The 21059-nt window shown below is 44.1% G+C and overlaps 1 protein-coding gene across 3 annotated transcripts in view; it reads left to right on the plus strand.

The window, feature by feature from the left end:
* AMOTL1 (angiomotin like 1) overlaps window positions 1–21059 on the plus strand; it is a 132418-nt gene that overhangs the window by 86792 nt on the left and 24567 nt on the right. For all 3 annotated transcript variants that reach the window (XM_075198748.1, XM_075198749.1, XM_075198750.1), the window contains 3 exons: window positions 421–718; window positions 14871–15015; window positions 16262–16351. In XM_075198748.1, coding sequence (XP_075054849.1) covers window positions 421–718; window positions 14871–15015; window positions 16262–16351 — 533 coding nt within the window. The remainder of the gene's footprint in view (window positions 1–420; window positions 719–14870; window positions 15016–16261; window positions 16352–21059) is intronic.

A 21059-nucleotide genomic window follows, 5' to 3' on the forward strand; every position in this document is an offset into this window, starting at 1 on the left:
AAATGTGATCAAATGAATCAATAGTACAAGATCGAAGACAGAACAAAATATCCCGCAGTCAGTCATATAACAGTATTCTGATGTTGGTAGTTTAGCTTTTTTTTTTACCATCTATCTATTCAATAATGGGGGCATTTTATATAACTGACACATACTGGTTTATACTCTTATCTATTGATCCTATTCGGCCCAGAAGGGATCGTCTTTATCCAGTGTTCAGGACGCGATCTGATAAATAGTATATATAACAGAAACATACCGGGGAACAGAGAATTAATTGCAGGGACAGATTGATGCTGTGTCACAGTACAAATTAAATCTGTTCATTTCAGCATGGTCTAACTATACTAGTCTGATGCTCTCTGTATCCTGTGCACCCGCAGCCTAGTGATATTTCATGTGTATATTGTTTATTTGCAGCCGGCATCAGCCGCAGCTTCCGTTCCCCCCTCTCCCGTTGCAACACCACAGTCCCATGTCCTCTCAGGCCTCCTCAATCAGCGGCTCTTTGCACTCGGCCTCTCTGCCGCTGTTTCCAATGGGTATGACCCACCACCCTGCACCGTCTCCGTCCCCATCTCCCAGCCAGCAGCTGCCACCGGAAGCCTTTGCCATCGTGGAACGGGCTCACCAGATGGTGGAAATGTTAACCAAAGAGAACGGCATCTTGAGGCAGCACCTGGAGAGTTGTTATGAGAAAGCGGACAAGCTCCAAAAGGTACGTTATCTATATGATAGCTATATAATATATATTATATAGTGTTTATATAACAGCTCTGCGGCAAAGTTCTCCCACATCGACTATTGCAATTCCCTCCTTACTGGTCTTCCCAAAGTCAGACTTGAACCCCTACAATCTATTTTGCACGCAGCGGCTAGATTGATTTTCCTTTCACACCATTATTCCTCTGCTGAGCCACTCTGTCAGTCTCTACATTGGCTTCCTGTATTTCAACGAATCCAATATAAAATTCTTCTACTAACATATAAGGCCATCAACAAAATTGCACCGACATACATCTCCTCACTTGTCTCAAAATATCTCCCAACTCGACACCTCCATTCTGCACAAGATCTGCGTCTCTCTTCCACTCTTATCACATCCTCCCATTCCCGGTTACAGGACTTTTTTTGGGCTGCACCCACTTTGTGGAATTCCCTCACTCGCACAGTAAGACTTTCCCCTAGTCTTCAAACCTTCAAGTGTTCACTGAAAACCCGACTCTTCAGGCAAGCTTATGATATTCCTCAACCACCATCTTAGTCTCCCTAGGTAACCCTATAACCACTCTCTACACAGCTAACGCAAGACAACAACCCTCTGACCAACATTGCCACACACACAGCCCACTCAATACTTTTACCTTTGCATTCTAGCTGATCCATTGTGCAATATGATGTAGCAGATGCCCTTGTGTTTCAGACTCCCATTGTCCCATAGATTGTAAGGTTACGAGCAGGGTTCTCTTACCTCTCTGTCTGTATGTATTACCCAGTATTGTGTTATCAGTGTTTGTTCCCAATTGTAAAGCGCTACGGAATTTGCTGGCGCTATATAAATAAATGTTGATGATGATGAAAGTACGGTGCACCACAATTATTATATTTCCTTTAATGGCAGCTGTGTAGAAACTTGTCATTTAAACATACCAGGAATATTTCTCGTAATTGGATAACATTGTCATTTGCCCGTCTGCCGTGGCTGTTGGAAATAAAGTTGAACAAACATTACATTGTGGCCATTGTAAAACGGATTGTCTAATACGTCTATTAAAAACGGCAGCGTTTGAAGGGTTTCACTAGATATTAGTATTCAAAGAGTGAATTGTTACCTCGTCAGACTGCTTTCTGTAATGACATAATTGAAAGCAATTGAATTTGCTTTAGCTTCTGTCTGATTGATTCTAAAGCCAGGGAATTTCTGCAATTTTTTGAAAACTACCGAAACTATTACGTGCACCGTACCGTGATGTAAAATTGTTCAACGCTATTGTGGCAAACGGGCTGTTGAATGTTATGACTTTTTTAATGGTCAGTATAGATCCGGTTGTCTTTATAGAGAAACATCATTACTCTGATCTGGAAGTGTTGGTGTTATTTTTATAGGACTAAACAGCCTTTGGCGCTGTGGAATGGGGCTGCTTATATAAAGATTTGGACTGGGGAAGATTTAATTATCTTCCCTTAGTGACCTACAGGTGGTGGGTAAAAATAATGCAAACACTTGTGTAAATGAGGAGCATCAAGTATATTGAAAGCAAAGGCATCCACACAGGTGTTGTGCGTTGTTGGGGTATATTTTGGCAGTAGCTTTCGTGGTGTCGGCATGGAAACATCATCAGCAAAGGGCAACAATGGGAAAAGTGCAAACTCCAGGATTGTGACATCCGTGCATTAATTGGAAGCGCAAGGTAAAGCAGGCCAGCAACTGACGGCAAATCTCAACCTGAGCAGCCGGATTAATAAAAACCAGATGAGAATAGCACAGAGCTGGGTATCCTCGGTCGCTCGCAGGGTGTAGATCACGCCTTACACCTGGTGGTGCCCAGAGCACAGGTAGTGAAGTACTGCATAGTGGAGCATGGTGATATGTTCGGATGAATTATGTACCGCCTGAGTGCTTGTTTCCAGCAGGGAGTGGTTATGTATTGGTATAGGGTGCATTGTCCTGGCATGGTTTGGGTACAGCCATTCCTCTAGAAGGCCAGGCTAATTGCTGCTTGATTGAGCGATAATCTAAACCCCACGTTGCAGCATTTATGTCCTAATGAGAGGATGACAATGCCCCCATCCACAGAGGACATGTAGTCACCTAATAGTTTGATGAACATGACCCTGATGTTATCCCTATGTCATGACCTTCTCTGTCACTGGATATGAACCTGAATGGGCATTTATGGGGTTTTCTTGATCACCACTTGTGAAGCTGTTTTCCGCCACCATTGTCCAAGCGGAGTGACTTCCTTGTAGGAGAAAGGTCCTGCATCCTTACTGTACGACTCCAGACTTTGCCTACAGGTTGAACCACCACTAAGTGACTTTATATTAGTGTTCTTGTTTTCCCACATTACCTGTACTCTTTACTCAGTAGAATCTTATTTAAAGGATATGAAGACAGACCTGGCTAGGGGGCCTCAGTAAGGATGTCTCCTGTCACCTTTACTATCTGACCAGGTAGTTTAGTCACTAGTGCAGCAGATTCGGGATAACTGTATAATTACACTGGTCACTATTCAAGACATTTACCCATCTTAGATCATTTTGCATATTCACAATGTGACTAATAATGACACCATTAAATGCATTGAAGAGGATTGGTCCAAATACAGATCCTTGGGGTTCCCCACTTGTATCTTTTTTTTATTCCTTCCTTTTCTCTGTTTAATTTTCCATATTTTAATGCACATTGTTCTCTATTTACCTATGGTAGAGTCCTGTCCTATCAATACCTTATACAGTAGGGGACTGTGTGATTAATTCCTGGCTCGTTTCAGTGCTCCCCTCAGCTACGGTAGTTTAAATAATTGTTAATAAAGCCTTGGATCTGATCACCTAATAAATAATTTAAATACATAAGAAAAATTCTTCCTCTCCAGTGTTGAGGTGTTTTAGAAAATAGAGTTAACAAATAGGCAAATCTATTTAATACAAAGTCTATATAAATTCATAATTAGCTCTAATTAAGATGGGGGGTGGTCGGAGAGCAATTAACGGTTGGAGGGGAGAATCTGCTCGGGTGCATTAGTGAATTCTGTAGGTGGATTACGGCACAGAAGAAGTCTTGTAAGCGGGAGTGAGAGGTGGCTATCAGAGACGAGATGTGGTTTTATACTTTGATCATTAACTTTATATTTACTGGCATACAAAGGTTTGTCAGACAACTTTTATTTTTTTTAGTTTGAATAAGCCATACTTGCCGAATCTCCCCGATCCCCGGGAGGCTCCCCAATTTTGGGGAGTCCTCCCGGATTTTCCGAAATTCACAGCATTAAATGGCGGGGCTTAATCACGTCAGTAAGCCCCGCCCCCACTATTCAATGTCGTGAATTTCGTCATTTTATAGCGGGGGCGTCGCTATGGTGAGGCAACAATGGCACCACACCCCCTGTCACATGGAATAAGTAAAACACATTGCTTTATTTTTTCAGTGACCATAGGATAGATTTGCTGAAAGAAAAGTGGAAGTGTTGCCCTTAGCAACCAATCAGCTTATAGCTATCCTGTTCTAGAATGTACAAGATAAATGATAGCTGGAATCTGATTGGTTGCTATAGACAACATCTCCGTTTTTCCTTTTTAGACATTTTAGTAAGTCTACCCGATTTGTGTTGTTTCAGCAAGGACTGAAGTGAGCTTTACGCAGAGTAAGTCCCTGCTTAGGGGCAGTAGAGGCTGATTAAAAATCTAAAATAAAACAAAATCAGAAGGAAGTCAGAAAATGGAGATGATGTATTTACTAAAAGTTGCTGGGGGGGCATGTGCCAACCAATACAGTCGTCTGTAGATGGAAAAAACTCTGAAGGAGGAGAGGCAGTGTTATCACTGGGCTTTGTAGGGGTACACTGTCTTTACACTCAAAGGGGTATATTTACTAAACTGCGGGTTTGAAAAACTGGAGATGTTGCCTATAGCAACCAATCAGAATCTAGCTGTCACTTTGTAGAATGTGCTAAATAAATGATAACTAGAATTTGATTGGTTGCTATGGGCCACATCTCCACTTTTTCAAACCCGCAGTTTAGTAAATATACCCCTTTGAGTGTAAAGACAGTGTACCCCTACAAAGCCCATTGATAACACTGCCTCTCCTCCTTCAGATGCTGTCAGTGTACGTGCTGTACAGGTCGGCCAAGTTGAGACAGATTGGGTATCTTGGCTGGAAGTACTGAGGATAATAAGAATTATTTCTACAGGACGGGTTTGGAAAAAGCGTTGATATTACAGCTCGTGTGTTTGTCTTTGTTTCTTGGAATAAGTGTTCACACAATGTTTATTTTTCTACAAGAAGACAGGAACATCTGCTAGTGGTTGCTTTAGGGATTTAGCCACTGGTTCTCCGTCTGTGTGCAGCTAGCGTGACCATGTGTCTATCCCCTGCAATCAGCACGGTTATCCTGTGAAGTGTAAGCATCTTGTAACGCAGAGAGCCCCGGATAGGCTCCGAGCCCCTGTTTTGTTTGGCACGTCTCCAGTATGGCTCATTGAACTGGAATTGTCAGCGACTTACATAAAATGATAAGATAATTGTACCAGGAAACATAAAACGGAGATGTGTGACCTCTTGGTTGTGTAAACGTCTCCATGTATGACCATGTGTGGCAGCTCAGGAGAGCGCCACTTGCTATATTATGTTTTAGCCTCTTAAGGTTTTGTTTGTTTTCCAATTTATACTTTTATTTTACGTTTACCAGTCACAAAGTGGATGCAGCTGTTTAATGGGCAAAACCGATTTCACCGCAATGATTTCTGTCACCAAGGGGCGGATGCAAAGTGGGCCACAGTTGCGTCACAAATCTCAGGTGCAATTTGCGTCCTTTTAAAAATGCGGTAATTGTGGCCATATACAAGTTGCTGCTATCTTAAGATGCGTGCTGGTCGGAAACTGTAGCGTATGCGCCAGGCTTGTACCAGTCTCGAACACTTGCATCCCACTTGCGGCTATGTTTTTACCCTTTTTTTTATTTGAAACAAACGCATCCACTATTAGGCATCAATAAAATTGCTAAAATTGTCTCGTGCGAAAAAAAAAAGAATAAAAACGACGAACCAATCAGTGTAAGTGGAGCATTCACAAGTAGCCAATCGCAAGCAGTTCGCTGCCGCTGGTGACTTTCATCATCACCCGCTATTTGCACCTGTAAACAATACGTATTTGTGCGTGGGCGCACACTTATGCGTGCCCCCCACTTTTCCTGGCATGCGCAGAGCGATTTTGCTACGCGGACTGGTGTAGTGCTCATCCTGCGTCAGTCCCGGAGTGTCTCATTGAGTGAAGTTGCTGGTTCCTAAGGCATTGATGGGTGGCATAGAGGTGAACGTGTATGCGCCCAGAACATTCTGGAGCGTATTCAGTTGTCCGGGTTACTCTCTAAAGTAACGCGGCGTTGAAAGTATTACCGTTATTACGGTAATACTAACCCGGATTTCAGCTCCCTGAGCTGCGAGCTGAAAGTCGACGTTAAAGGTACCGTAATAACGGTAATTACGCGCACTATTACCGTAATAACGTTCCTTTTGCGAGTAACGCGGACAATTGAATATGCCCCTCTATGTCCAATTTTAAATATGTCCCATGTTTGCATTTTCTCCGGGTACTCTGTTTTCCTCTAAGATTCCAAAAACAGACTGATAGGTTAATTGACTTCCGACAAAATGGACTTTAGTCTGTTTGTGTGTTTGTGTGATCAGGAATTTAGATTGTAAGCTCCATTTGATATCATCATCGTCAACTATATAGCGCCACTAATTCCATAGCGCTGTACAGAGAACTCACATCAGTCCCTGCCCAATTGGAGCTTACAGTCTAAATTCTCTAACATACACAGACAAAGATAGAGACTAGGGTCAATTTGATAGCAGCCAATTAACCTACCAGTATGTTTTTTGGAATGATAGTAGGTGCTTAATGATGTCACTTGTCTCACATGACTCATTCTGTACAACTTCCGGGGAAAGTAAAACTTATTGATCCAAATATTTTTTGATCCAAATTGACAATTGTGTATTATAAGGAATTGTGTATTATAAGCCATTCCTTGTCCTATAAAATAACAAGTTACATTATTGAACATTGTCTCATATAGAGCAGGCCTCCCCAACTTTCTTGTATCATGTCCCTCATATGACAGTAAATATTTACCAAGTACCCTGTGTTTTATCATTTAATCCCAAGTGCCCCTAAAAAAAAACCTTCATGCCTTTTTGTTGTTCAAAATAATATTATATATAGGACAGGGTTGCGGATCTGAAAACCACATGTGTGTCGCCATTTCTAAGCTAGCACTATCTGCTTCCTGTCTTACCGTCTTTCCTTCTCTTGAGAGGTCTGTATAAGATACCCCTTCCACTGATAAAGCTTGTGATCCAGATAGATCACTCCCAGATCACACGTGACGGGGGCAGTGCGTATAGAAGATGAGTGCGCACTTTTAGTGGTCTACGTCTTACTACATTTATGGGCAGCCGATAACCCTCCATACGGCCTTGTTTAGAGTAGAAGGAATACTGACAAATGTGGTCTTATCCTTTAAGCCCATATGGGGACTGTAATTGTGTACCAAGTACCCCCTATTGTAAATCAATTAAACCCTTCCATGTTACAGATATAGTAATTTTTTTAGAGTGGGGGAGGATGGGTTGGAGAGGAGAGTGGGAGGAGGTGAGGAAATGGCACCAACAAGGGCCACTTATGGCTGGTACTTCATCATCATTATCATCATTTATATAGCGCCACTAACTCTGCAGCACTGTACAGAGAACTCACTCGCATCAGTCCAGAGCACCCGGAGGAAACCCATGCAAACACGGGGAGAACATACAAACTCCACACAGATAAGGCCATGGTCGGGAATCAAACTCATGACCCCAGTGCTGTGAGGCAGAAGCGCTAACCACTAGGCCACCGTGCTGCCCTAATGGTACTTATTGGTATATATCCTATACAGTAACAGTAACTGTGGAGTATTCTGAAAACAGGGAAATGTTCTATTTCCTCGTGTCTGCTGGCAGATGTTCCTTTTTGAGGCTAATGACTACGTTGACCGGGTTTACAGTGTGGGCGGTGTGTGTGGAAGGCTGGCACTGGGACCCATCAATGGACAGAGGGAGTTTGAAAGGAAATTGCCAAGCTGCTGAGAAATGTGAACACGCTCTAGCTGTGCCCAGCCTCCCTGCACATGCCGCTGCAGACAAAAGCCGCACTCAGTGCTATTCTGCTCTCTAAGCCGTGTGGATGCCCTCACGTGCCAGGCTGTTTGTATCTCGGAGATGAAAGGCAGACTCTTTGCTGGATCAAAACCATGTTATTTGGGCTGCAGCACTTACCTGGCAGGATTCAGGAAGCCGCAGAAATTACACAAAGGCCTTATTACATTCTGTTACTATAGCTACCACCAGTTAACCATTTCAGTGCCAGAGGAAATGTTCAACCAGGACTGGATAAATCCCAGGAGCCTGTTGGGAGTGTTTTCACTTGAGGTCAGGGATATGACTGGCTGGCACTTGTGTTCCAAATTAGTTTGTCCACATCTGAACTAATTCTGGAGTCCTGGGGCTGGTTTATGGAGGTGCCATCACATAGTCGAACACATGGCTTTCAAAGTTATAGAAAAGTGGAGGTGTGGCACATAGCAACCAATCAGATTCTAGCTGTCATTCATCCAGTGCCTTCTAGAAAATGGTAACTAGAATCTGATTGGCCGCTACGGACAACTCCTCCACTTTTCCTTTTTAGAATGTTTGATAAATCTACCCCAGACTATTTGAAGCATCGCCATTCTATAGTTGTCTTTCCACAAAAGACCTCCTCTATAAGTGTGTGCTAAAAATTATTGCCCCCCCCCACCTAAGTCTGCCGCTGTTCCCTTCCATACTACACATATGGGCATTAATTTAGAGGGCGGGAGAGTGGTTTGGAGAGGAGAGGGAGAAGCAGCAGGGACCACCAAGGACCACTTATGGCTGCTTGCTGTGTAAATAAATCCATTGTCTGCCACAATGTAACAAAAATAAATATATAACAAAAAACACAACATTTTCACATTTACTTCCCTGCACACAACACTAATCAAAAGCAAAATTTTGAGGTCAGCGTCCTTTTAAGACCTATTTAACATTTGTCTCAAATTCCCATTCAAACTCTATGGTATCCGGTCCTCTTGGGTTGAATGGCCTAAGACTAAAGTCACACATGTGACGGGCCACATTGGACATATCTGGTGATATGGTGTGCAGGCACAATGTTACCTGTCAGTCAGCACAATTTTCTGTCTTAACTAATCAATGGTTTCCACTCACTATCACTGAAGTACTTATCACTGTTAGTGTCTATTATTATTATTATTATTTTGTAGTAGTGTGTTTTTAGAGCTTACACTCTCCCTCTCTTGATTTAATATCCAGTGTTATAACTGGAATGAGGGTTTTTAGCACAAGCACTCTGTGATTGCGATCCTTTCATCACTTATATTACCCTTATATTTTTTCTGCTACTTAAAAACTCTGATGTGTAAATACAAATTAGTGTCCCTGTAACAGAACATCTTAGCACTCAAACTATTAATAGAAGAAGAGAGTTCATTATCTGAAATTCTCCACCTGTTGTTGTATTGTCCGACATGATTGATCTTCTCCTAATCTGTCTGTTCACAAAGTGGACCCATAATCTCTGCAGGTAACATTATGATTCCTGAACCAATATTTATGAAAATGTGACCTAACAAGTCACTATATAAAGCAGGGTGACGTTACTGTGACATCAGAGAGACGTACGCCAGTTTGCTTAGCGCAGTGGTCATGGAACAGCAGTAAATTACCACAAATGGGGTAAAAATGAATTTCCTGGGGTTAATGCTGCCGATTCACATGCTGTCAGTTGGATTGTAGACCCCTTTAAATGTGAAATTGCTGTTGTACCAGAAGAGCCTCAAAGTTTGGCATAGGCACTTCTTGAGCTTCGATGCAATAATGAAGCACGTATTGCATTTGAAAACAAAGCAGATCTGTCATATTTTTGGATGTCAACAGCTGCAAAGGCATTTAAAATTGCACATGAGGAGGCAGTCAAAAAGTTGCTGCCTTTTGCAACAACCTACCTTTGCGAACAAGGATTTTCCATTCTAACGAGCATAAAAACAAAGCAGAGAAATCGATTGGACGCAGAGGACTGTATCCAAATTGCTCTGACATCAAAATGCCCCAATATTGATGCTCTCGTATCAAAAATGAAGCAACATCATTTCTCCAAAACCTGAAGTTTTGAAGTTGAAGCTTTCAAAGAAATTTTAAATAGATTTAATAAAATTTTGAATTCCAATAATTAATAATATATGATTTCCTTCCATTCATATGAAGGGGGTAACATCGGCATATCTAAATATATTTGGGGGTAAAAGGTAAAAAAGTTCCCTGACCCCTGGCTTAGTGTATCATGCTTGAAATCACTCTACGCAGACTTGTGTGATCTGGCACTTACGCCCGCTTGCGGACGGGACGGGGGAAGAAAAGGGGCATACTAATGTTGGCAGAGTACAGTAAGGGCATATTTGTGGAAGTGTGAGTCGATGGGGACTTGAACGTGACTCAGATACGCCTTTTACAGACGGATTATTTGCACCAGCCTAGGAGCTGGTGATAATAGCGGCACTAGCTAGCCGCTCTTGACGGACTGATTGTGATTTCACCTCTGAAGCAGCCGGGTGCTTTCTTCATTGGTCATCCATGTGCGTTTTTCTTTCCTTTTTCTTTTAAATGTCTTACCTTCATTTATAAGCTAGAAGGAATGTTATAAGAAAGAGCAAGTACAGCGCTGGGAATTTCCACCTATATTTGATACAATATTTACAGTGATCACAAATGGTAAATATATAGATTTTTTTTTTTATTATTATTATTAATAATAACAATAATAATAATAATAGCTGATATCACAAAACATATTTCTTAAAACAAATAATTGTTAAAAACATACATAGAACAATTCTTGCTGTAACAGGACCAACAGATAATCACCTTTAGGAAGTAGGTACCAATGACATCATGCCGGCACGTGTAAATGTAAATAGATTCTAAACACACCAATAGAATCCTAAGTCACCTTTTTCTTAAAGCTTTCCAGTCTCCCACTTAACTCCCTACCTGTTCTTCTGACTCTTCCCCTTCATTCCCCTTCCCCTATCCCTCATTCCCCTCCCCCTATCCATTCCTCCTTCTCTCCCTCTCTCCCCTGTGTCTCTCTGTCAGTCTACCCCACCCCTTAGATTGTACGCTCCTTTGAGCAGGGTCTTCTCTCCTCCTGTCTTCTCCACTTTTAACTCTGCTCGCCAGCTTCCCCGCCTTCCTCCTCGAGGACCCTCTTCCCCCGTCCCCTCTCGCTCCCTCCTCTTCCCCCTGGGGGTCTCCCTCTCATCCGTGCCCTCCCTCCTAGGTGCCGTTGTTGGCAGACCTTCCCCTCTCCCCTCCCCCGCCCCGCTAGCTGTGCCTTGAGCCCACTGAGTTACTGTGATTATTGTTTACTGTACTGTGCTGTCTCACCTCGTATTGTCATTTTGTTTGTCCCTGTACGGCGCCGCGGACACCTAGTGGCGCCCTATAAATAAAAATTAATAATAATAATAAAAAGTCTCTGTATATAGTCAGAAGAAATGCTGAAAGTTGATCTACACTAATAGCTGATTAGTTGAAAAGATCAAACCTGATTTGATAAAGACAGTTTCCGTGAGTAGAATCCAAATGAGGGATTATAAGGCATACCATCCACGTGTATTCACTGCACTCACTACATATAGCCTTGTTTCTTTCTTAGTGCCTGTTTCACACAAATTGACAGTGAATCCCAGACAGGAGGTGACGGTTAACGGTAATTGGAACAGTGTAGAATGGTAATAACAATGAGATATACTGTACCAGTCTTTGGAGACCACTGTACCGCAGTCCACTTGACGGAGAGTGTCGGTAACCTTCCAATTTGCCGTCTGGAAACGTCAAGTACTTTAACACTGTGATATGATCACACCGAAATTGGCGAATCCTCCTGATCCAATGATAACAATATAGATGTTTTGTCGGTAGTATTATTATCATTATTATCCCTCAGAGTTCTTGTTTATACTCCTCACTCGAAAACTTCCTTAATAATGGAGTATAACATTTCTTCGGTGCATGTGTTCACCACTGGTGCTAGAATTTGTCTAGTAAATTTAACAAGGCTAACGCGTTTCATCACCCTCTTGGTGATTTCTTCAGAGGCAAAGTTTCAGATAGGAATCGCCCAGTAGCAAACCCGAAGAAGGAAAGTTATATCTGCTGTATTATATGAAGCCTAATAGCAAATGTCTTTTTCCCTATGAAAACAAATGTTTACAAAGATTTATTGTGCTTTCAACCCGGTTCTGTGAACGTGGATGTAAGTACATCTGCCGTAACCCTGGCACATATGTTACAGATTCAGAACTGGACGCATCTTGGGGTGCGTACGATTCATTATATGGGCTGACGTACGTTTTGTTTTTTGCGTGTGCATTTTTGGTCTGTATATTACGTCCAAGATGCCTTCAACTCTGCATCCGGCCCAGAGTGCCTCAATGATATTGTTAGATCCTTGTGAATTGACGCTACATGTAACAGCTGTCTAGTAAAGCTGATCCACGCTCTCCTAACAATTCATAGTCCTATGATGATGCCCAAATCAGGGTTTTATTCAGCCCGTTAGTAGCTATTGTATTCTGAAACAACAATAAAACGGGTGGTATGTTGTCAGATAGAACATAGTATTTGACCTTGACTAGTAAGTGGCCGGAGATGGTTTTCTCCTTGGCATTCAGTAAGTATTGTAAGGGGTTAATGTCTTCCTCTTTAAAGGTTAGTCTCCTATTGATTTTCTGTCCTCCTGTTGTTTAAATGATTACTATTCCTGTCACTGGAGGTTGGGACTGGGCTCTGCTGTGTGTTTTACTGATCCCATCTGTGCCAGTAATGTTCAGTTTACTTCTAGCGAATCTAATGAAATTGTAAACTGGAGTGATGTTTTCTCAGGGTCTGTCCATGTAAGTTTATAATTCCACGGTTATGCTGCACTGACAGAGTTTTGTAAAGTTGTAGCACATTAGCAAACGGGAAGTATGAGGACCCTAGTGACGTCACCGAATGTCTAAGGAACTAATGACATCACTGAGTGTCTGAGGAACTAGTGACATCACCGAATGTCTAAGGAACTTATGACATCACCGAGTGAGGAACCAGTGACATCACTGAATGTCTAAGGAACTAATGACATCACTAATTGTCTGAATAACTAGTGACATCACTGAGTGTCTGAGGAACTAGTGACATCACTGAGTGTTTGAGGAACTAGTGACATCACCACATGTCTGAGGAACTAGTGACCTCACCGGGTATCTGAGGAACTAGTAACATGATTGAGTGTCTGAGGAACTAGTAACATCACCTGGTATCTGAGGAACTAGGGACATCACTGAGTGTCTGAGGAACTAGTAACATCACTGAGTGTCTGAGGAACTAGTGACATCACTGAGTGTCTGTCTGAGGAACTAGTGACATCACTGAGTGTCTGTCTGAGGAACTAGTGACATCACTGAGTGTCTGAGGAACTAGTGACATCACCAAATGTCTGAGAAACCAGTGACATCACTGAGTGTCTGTCTGAGGAACTAGTGACATCACTGAGTGTCTAAAGGCAATTACTCGCTTCTGATTGTCCTGGATCTCTGCTGCATTTGACACTGTTGACCACTCTCTTCGCATACAAACACTACAATCTTTAGGGCTTCGAGAGACTGTCCTGTCCTAGTTCTCATCCTACCTAGCTAATTGCTCTTTAAGTCTTAGTTTCTCTGGATCCTCCTCCTTTCCACTTTCTTTATCAGTTGGCTCAGTCCTAGGTCCTCTGCTATTCTCTATCTGTACCACTAATCTTGGAAAACTAATAAGCTTCTTTAGATTTTAGATCACAAATATGCGGATGATACACAAATCTATCTATCCTCTCCGTATCTCTCGCCATCTGTGTTGTCCCGTGTTACTGACTATCTTTCTGCCATCTCATCTTGGATGTCCTCTCGCCAACTTAAACACAATCTTTCAATAACAGAGCTAATAATATTCCCATCCACCAACAGAAGTCACCTAACTGACACTTCTATTTCTGTTGACAAACTGACAATAAATTCCACCCCACAAGCTCGTTGCCTAGGTGTAATCCTTGACTTAGAACTATACTTTGTTCCCCACATCCAATTTATATCTACATTTTGTTACATTCATCTAAAACACATTTCCAAAAAACACACTTATCTCACACAAGACACTGCAAAAACTTAAATTCATGCACTCATCATCTCCTGCATTGACTATTGTAATTCCCTCCTTACTGGTCTTTCCTGATTCAGACTTTCACCACTACAAACTATTTTGTTTGTAGAGGCTAGATTTTCTTTACAAACTGTTCTTCCACTGCTGATTTACTTTGTCAGTCTCTGTATTGGTTGCTTGTTTTTTACCAAATCCAATATAAAATTCTTCTACTAACATACAAGGTCATCAACAAAACTGCACCAACATAAATCTCCTCACTTGTCTCAAAATATCTCTCAACTCGACACCTCCGTTCTGCACAAGATCTGCGTCTCTTTTCCACTCTCATCGCATCCTCCCATTCCCGGTTACAGGACTTTTTCCGAGCTGTGCCCACTTTGTGGAATTCCCTCCCTCGCACAATACGACTTTCCTCTAGTCTTCAAACCTTCAAGCGTTCTCTGAAAATCCTTATAAAATAGCTTAACCACCCTCTTACGGTCCCTAGGTTACCCTAATACACCCTTTACACAGTACGGAGGAGAAGAGCATTATCGGGGTCACTCCAAGCTATGTAATAAAATACTACACACACATTCACACATACAATTGTTGCCATATTGAACCACAAAGGCCAGTGCACTTTCTGGTGGAAACGTGCACATTCATGCAAAAATAGGCGCAAAGCGTCATAAACTGGCACGTGCTGTGTGGCAGAGTTTTGCTGGCAGGTAAATGATCCCTAATTCGTTTCCATGAAGTCTCTCTCTAGTTTTACACTCTGACCTCTTCTGATACGTTTGCCTTTTCCTGATGCATTGTTGCAATATATTTTTTCTTAGTTTGAAAGTGAAATTCAGAAGATTTCCGAAGCTTACGAGAGCCTGGTGAAGTCGTCCACGAAGAGAGAAACGTTGGACAAGGCCATGAAAAATAAGCTGGAGGGCGAGATCCGCAGACTGCACGACTTCAACCTGGATCTAAGAGGTGAGTAACAACCTCTCGCTGTCTGCAGCGGCAGGTAGAGATCGATTGCACAACATGGCCCAGCGAAGGGAGCGGACATAGCGATGTCCAGAGTACTTTGATGCAGCATAAGAGGAAGAGAGATTGGTACCAGCCAAGATATTACATGGCTAAAGTCTCGTGCTAGTCTAACCTGTAATCATGTGTCTGTGTATAGAGGTGAGTCTGGAGGCGATGGGTGTTAGGTGTATGATGTGTGTGTATGTATTTTGGGGATGTTATGTGACTTTTTTTTTTCTTTTTTTTTTAAAGTTTTGCTGCCTGAAATAGATTTTGCTCTAATTGAGGATGTGTGGTTCTTGCGGGCAGTGGTTAGGTTGCTACGATAAAGCCTGCTCAGCAACCAATTCAGTTTGAATGGAATATGAAGGAGGACTCTGTGTGTCTCGGAATACGGTTGACACATGAGAAGTTCCATCAAATGGAAATTACATTGTCATTGACACCTAGCAAGAAGCTACAGATACCTAACGGAAGTAGAAGTGTGGGGTTATGTAAGCAGGCTTGTTTGTTCTGTATTCTGCCCAGTTCCCCGTTATCAGAGACCCCGACAAAATTGCGTATACTTGAGAAGTGTGACTCTATTTTTATTTTAACTCCTTGAACTCCACCCAATACAAAATTGTACTTAGCCTTTAAGCTGGACACACACGAGCAGATTTTACCCTGTACACTGGGTTTGAACCCACTGGGTCTTATTTACTAATTGCAAAACAGCCAAAGCGCAGAGCAAAATTCTCTTTTGGTGACCTCATTGTGCCTCTATCTTGCCTCTTGATTTCTGCCTAAGCCCCTTTATTTGCAGAACGGAGGAACGCTCCTGTTTCTGCAGAGTTTTCGTTTTGCACATTTAGATCATACAGCAGCCAGGTCAAACAACCAGACAGGAAGTCTGACATGCACAGGAAAAAAAACATCCACCACGATCAAAACCTTACATCAAATATCTTTAATGCTAATATTTACCTGAACGTGAATTCCACTACTATATGAAATACACTTAAGGTTATTGTAATCCTAATCTGTGATGCTTGCATGTAGCCCGAGCCCTCCTCATACCATAAACTGGTGCCGAAACGGAAGCATATGTTACCTCTGAATTGACAGCATCAGCCTGGTGCAGAGTTCCTCTCTTATTTATCATCAGGGTTGGGGATTCCACTTTCCAGCCCCTGATCTTTCAGACCTGTTTCCTCTCTTTGTGCAGATCGGCTTGAGACGGCCAACAGGCAGCTGGCCAACAGAGAGTATAATGGCCACGAGGACACATCGGAAGAGGGTCACTATGCATTGAAAAGTGAGTAGTGTTATTTTTAGATTTACTGATAAGCCTTTCAATTCAGACTTTCTCTTAAATGCTGTGCAGTGAATGCAGAGGAAGGAAAACAATTATTTGGAAACTTGGGGAGGGGGGTTCCTCTTAGACCTTTCATGTTGTTTCTAACATCTGTTTGTTTAAAAGTGAAATATAAATATCAGGCTTGGACGGCATGTGGCTAAACATCAAGTTGTGGTGCGACATACTCAGGAATCCATGCTTGATGCTGGCAGGGAATGCTGGGACTTGTAGTTCCACAACAGCCAAAGAGCCACAGGTTACTTAACTGTGCTGAAAAGCTTCCAAACAATACTATACTTCTGTCTTTAAAATGTGATCATACGTCCTCTAATACTGTCTAATACCCCCTGCCCCCCCTGATATTTGCCCTCATGATCGAACCGCTTGCATCTCAGATTGGATCCAGTTCCGCTATCCAGGGTGGGTGTCACCAACTCCAAGGTTTCTCTTTTTGCGAATGACCTCCTGCTTTCATTGACCCAATCTCTACACCAGTGATGGCTAACCCTTTTTTAGCTTGGTGTATCGAAAATCGGAAAAAAGTGTAGCCTTCCTTGGGTCGCGTGTCATTTCAAGATATATCCATAATTTGGTGGTATTTGCAGCCCTAATAAAGAAAGAGTTATATTTTTAACCAGATTTTATCTTACTCTCCCCTGCAGATATTTACATTACACCCTCCTATAGTCATTGTCCCCCCTGCAGGTATTTCTTTACCCCCCCCCCCCTCCCACAGCCAGTTTTAGTTGCTCCCCCTGCAGATATTTACTCCCCCCCCCCCCTCCTACAGCCATGGACCCCCCCACCATTCATTTTTACTTAGCCCCCTCCTACAGTCGTTGCCCCGCCTGCAGTAATTTTTATTTATCCCCCCACAGGTATTCTCTTTTCTTTCCTCTTCCCTCCTACAGCCGTTGCCCAGTATTTTTTACTCATTGACCCCCTTCCCGCTGCAGGTATTTCCTTACCTGGTATTTGCTTAGGCTGCCGGCATTCACTCTGGGGCTCCAGAAGAAAGACCGTGCAGCCTCCTACGCGGCTGCGCGTGACGTCATGACGTCACATTGGAAGTGCCGGGAGCCAGAAGAAGAGGGAGGGGAAGCGTCAGGGGCAGCTGAGAGCCGGGGGCCGGAATCGCCGGGTGCAGGTGGGAGTCGGGAGCCAGACCGGCCCATCTAGCCATCAGCCCTTTTGGCAAATGCCAGATGGCCAGTCCGGCCCTGCCTGTCAGTCAAACTGCATCGGCGTGTCACGAGTCATACGCGTGTCATAGTTTCGCCAACACTGCTCTACACCATTCTCCAGTCCCATAATGTTGCCTCTGGTTACATGATTAATTATTGGAAGTCAGAGGCCAGGCTGCTCCATGTTTCCCATCAAGAATCCAAGATCCTCAAAACCAACTTCAGCTTCAAATTTCAGTCCAGAAAGATCAAATACTGCTATTAACTTCTCTTCCACGAAAACTTCCCGCCCCTCTTCTCCAGGATACACCTCCTGGAACCACCTTATTATCTCCTAGCTGGGCAGGATCCTAGCTGTTAAAATTAATATTATACCCAAATTTTCCAAACCTTACCTGTAGCTGTTCCCACCTTCCTCCTTAACAATTTCAAAAAGACCCTCATCCGCCTTATCTGGAATCATAGACCCTCAAGGATTTTGGTCAATGTCCTGAGGAGATCGATCTCCGGAGGCGGCAGAGATCTCCCTGACATCAAACTTTACTACCTGGCTGCCCATTTCTCTCAAATCGTTGCCTCATATACTCCCCCGCCTCCACCTCCTGGCTCGCCAGAGAATAGGCCTATATTAATCTACCCGACCTGACCCCCTGCTATCAAATTGGACCTAAGCTCTGGGCTTATAGTCCTTTAAACTGAAGCTCACCTCCTCAATATCTCCTTTGACCCCTATCTGGTACAACCCTCTGTTTCCCCTGGGTCTTCTACTGCAAGATACCGTAATTGGACCCGGACGGGCCTTCAATTCCCTGTAGATTTTTCCAGACAGGGTCCATGGCTTTCACTGGCTGACCTTCCTCATCCCAGATACTCAGTCCCTTTGACTCATTCCAAATTTGCCATTTTCTACAGTCCCTGCCCCCTACTCCTGTACTCCGCAATCTTAACCTTTTTAAAAGCATTTGTTAGCACCACCCCTTAGCCACCAGCATGATTTCCCAACTCTATAGTATCTTTCTCCACACTTCTCTTCCCTCTCCCAGATCTTATGAAGCTCAATGGGAAAAGGAACGTGGACTCCCCTCCAGACGAGGAAGCGTGGGAGGATATGAGATTGGGGATAGCCAAAAGCTCTATCTTCACCAAAATAAGAGACCTCCTATAAAATGTATTACCGCTGGCACTATACTCCTGCGAGACTTAACAGAATGCTTCCCTCCTCTTCACCTGTCTGTTGTGGTCACAGGGGTACTAGGCTACATGTATGGTGGACCTGTCCGATTATTGCCCCCTTCTTGGACTTGGTTCATAGTTTCTTAAATACTCTATTTGAGGCACCGATGGCAAAGGAGCCCTGGATATTTTTGCTCACATACTGGCAGCAGCCAAAACCTTCATAGCTCTGAATTGGAAAAACACTTCCCTGCCGTCTCTCTCCACACTTAAATAGCAGATCTGGCATGTTGTATCCATGGAGGACATAACCAATTACTTTCATGACAGAGACCATGTTTTCAACCAAGTCTGGGTCTCCTGCTTGTTCACGGAACGTAGATCCCCATCTCTGTGCACCAAGCTCCTATGATATCCCAAGTGTGGTGACCGGTGTCTTTCCCAATTTACCTTCATTACCTTCGGCTATCTCCGTACTGCCTGAGGTTTTCCGCATTGCCCTATTTCTTACTTGTTCCTGGAGGTTGTTTATATTCCAGCTTTATCTGAAGCTTTACTATAAACCACGATTCAATTCAAAATCCTTATTCTGAATGCCCCTGCGCTGCTGTGGATTGACGCTTGCTGTCATTTCACAAGGGATCCGAGCCATCCGTGGTCACTGTTAGGGGTGATTGCTGTCCTGGACGCTGCATGGTGACTGCCCTGGCAAACGAGAATGATAAAAGTAATCAGGAAGCTGCAGGGTAAACTTTAAAAGAATAACTATTTCCTAAGTAAATTCTATTACAATATGTTTTGCAGTGTCTCAAGAAAATGTAAATCTAACAGTTTATTTTTGGCTATTGCAGCGGTTCCCAAAGTGTGCGCCACGGCTCGTAGGGGTGCCGCGGGCCAGACATAGAAAAAAGAAAGAACACAGAAACTTACCAATCCACGCGGCGCCAGGACCCAGCATCCACCTCTCTCCCGCAGCTGTCACTGACGTCAGTGACAGCTGCAGGAGAGAGGAGGATGCTGGGTCCCAGCGCCGCGCGGATTGGTAAGTTTCTGTGTTCTTTCTTTTTTCTATGGCTGGCGCGGGGCAGAGTGAGAGGGATTGTGATAGCGTGGCAGAGGAGGGGGACAGCGTGGCAGAGGAGGGGGACAGCGTGGCAGAGGGAGGAGGACAGCGTGACAGAGAGAGGGGGACAGCGGGCAGAGGAGGGGGACAGAGGAGGGGGACAGCGTGAGAGAGGGCAGAGGAGGGGACAGCATGAGAGAGGGCAGAGGAGGGGACAGCGTGACAGAGGGCAGTGTGCCTGGATGCAGAGGGGGCAGAGTGTCTGGGGGCAGAGTGTCTGGATGCAGAGGGGGCAGTGTGCCTGGATGCAGAGGGGGCAGTGTGTCTGGGGGCAGTGTGTCTGGGGGCAGTGTGCCTGGATGCAGAGGGGGCAGAGTGTCTGGGGGCAGAGTGTCTGGAGGCAGTGTGCCTGGATGCAGAGGGGGCAGTGTGCCTGGATGCAGAGGGGGCAGTGTGCCTGGATGCAGAGGGGGCAGTGTGTCTGGGGGCAGAGTGTCTGGGGGCAGTGTGCCTGGATGCAGAGGGGGCAGAGTGTCTGGGGGCAGAGTGTCTGGGGGCAGTGTGCCTGGATGCAGAGGGGGCAGTGTGCCTGGATGCAGAGGGGGCAGTGTGTCTGGGGGCAGTGTGCCTGGATGCAGAGGGGGCAGAGTGTCTGGGGGCAGAGTGTCTGGAGGCAGAGTGCCTGGATGCAGAGGGGGCAGTGTGCCTGGATGCAGAGGGGGCAGTGTGTCTGGGGGCAGTGTGTCTGGGGGCAGTGTGAGAGAGGGCAGAGTGTCTGGATGCAGAGGGGGCAGAGTGTCTGGATGCAGAGGGGGCATTTTTGCGTACAACAAAATAAGTATTTCTGTCGTGACCTAAATATTTATTACAATTTTTTGACCCAACTACTTCTAAAACAGGACTGCTCAGTAATTATTTTGGAGGGGTGCCTTGAAAAAATTTGGAGACTCTAAGGGTGCCGCAAACTGCAAAAGTTTGGGAACCACTGGACAATTGATACCCTATAGTTTGCTAAGGTTCAGTGACTTGTATGGTTTAGATCAGCGATGGGCAACAGTCGACTATTGGGCCGCATGTGGTGCTCTGAGCCTTGACTTACAGCATACTTGCCTACTTTGGGCAAGTTCTTTACGGGAGAGGGGCGTGGTGGGAGGGGGCGAGGCGCGGCCAACCACTTCATTCTGGCCTTGCCCCCGAGACGGAAATGACGGTTTGTCGCGGGGGTGAGTCCTAAATTATGCGGTTC

This window comes from Mixophyes fleayi, chromosome 2, assembly GCF_038048845.1.
Source record: "Mixophyes fleayi isolate aMixFle1 chromosome 2, aMixFle1.hap1, whole genome shotgun sequence".
NCBI lineage: Eukaryota > Metazoa > Chordata > Amphibia > Anura > Limnodynastidae > Mixophyes > Mixophyes fleayi.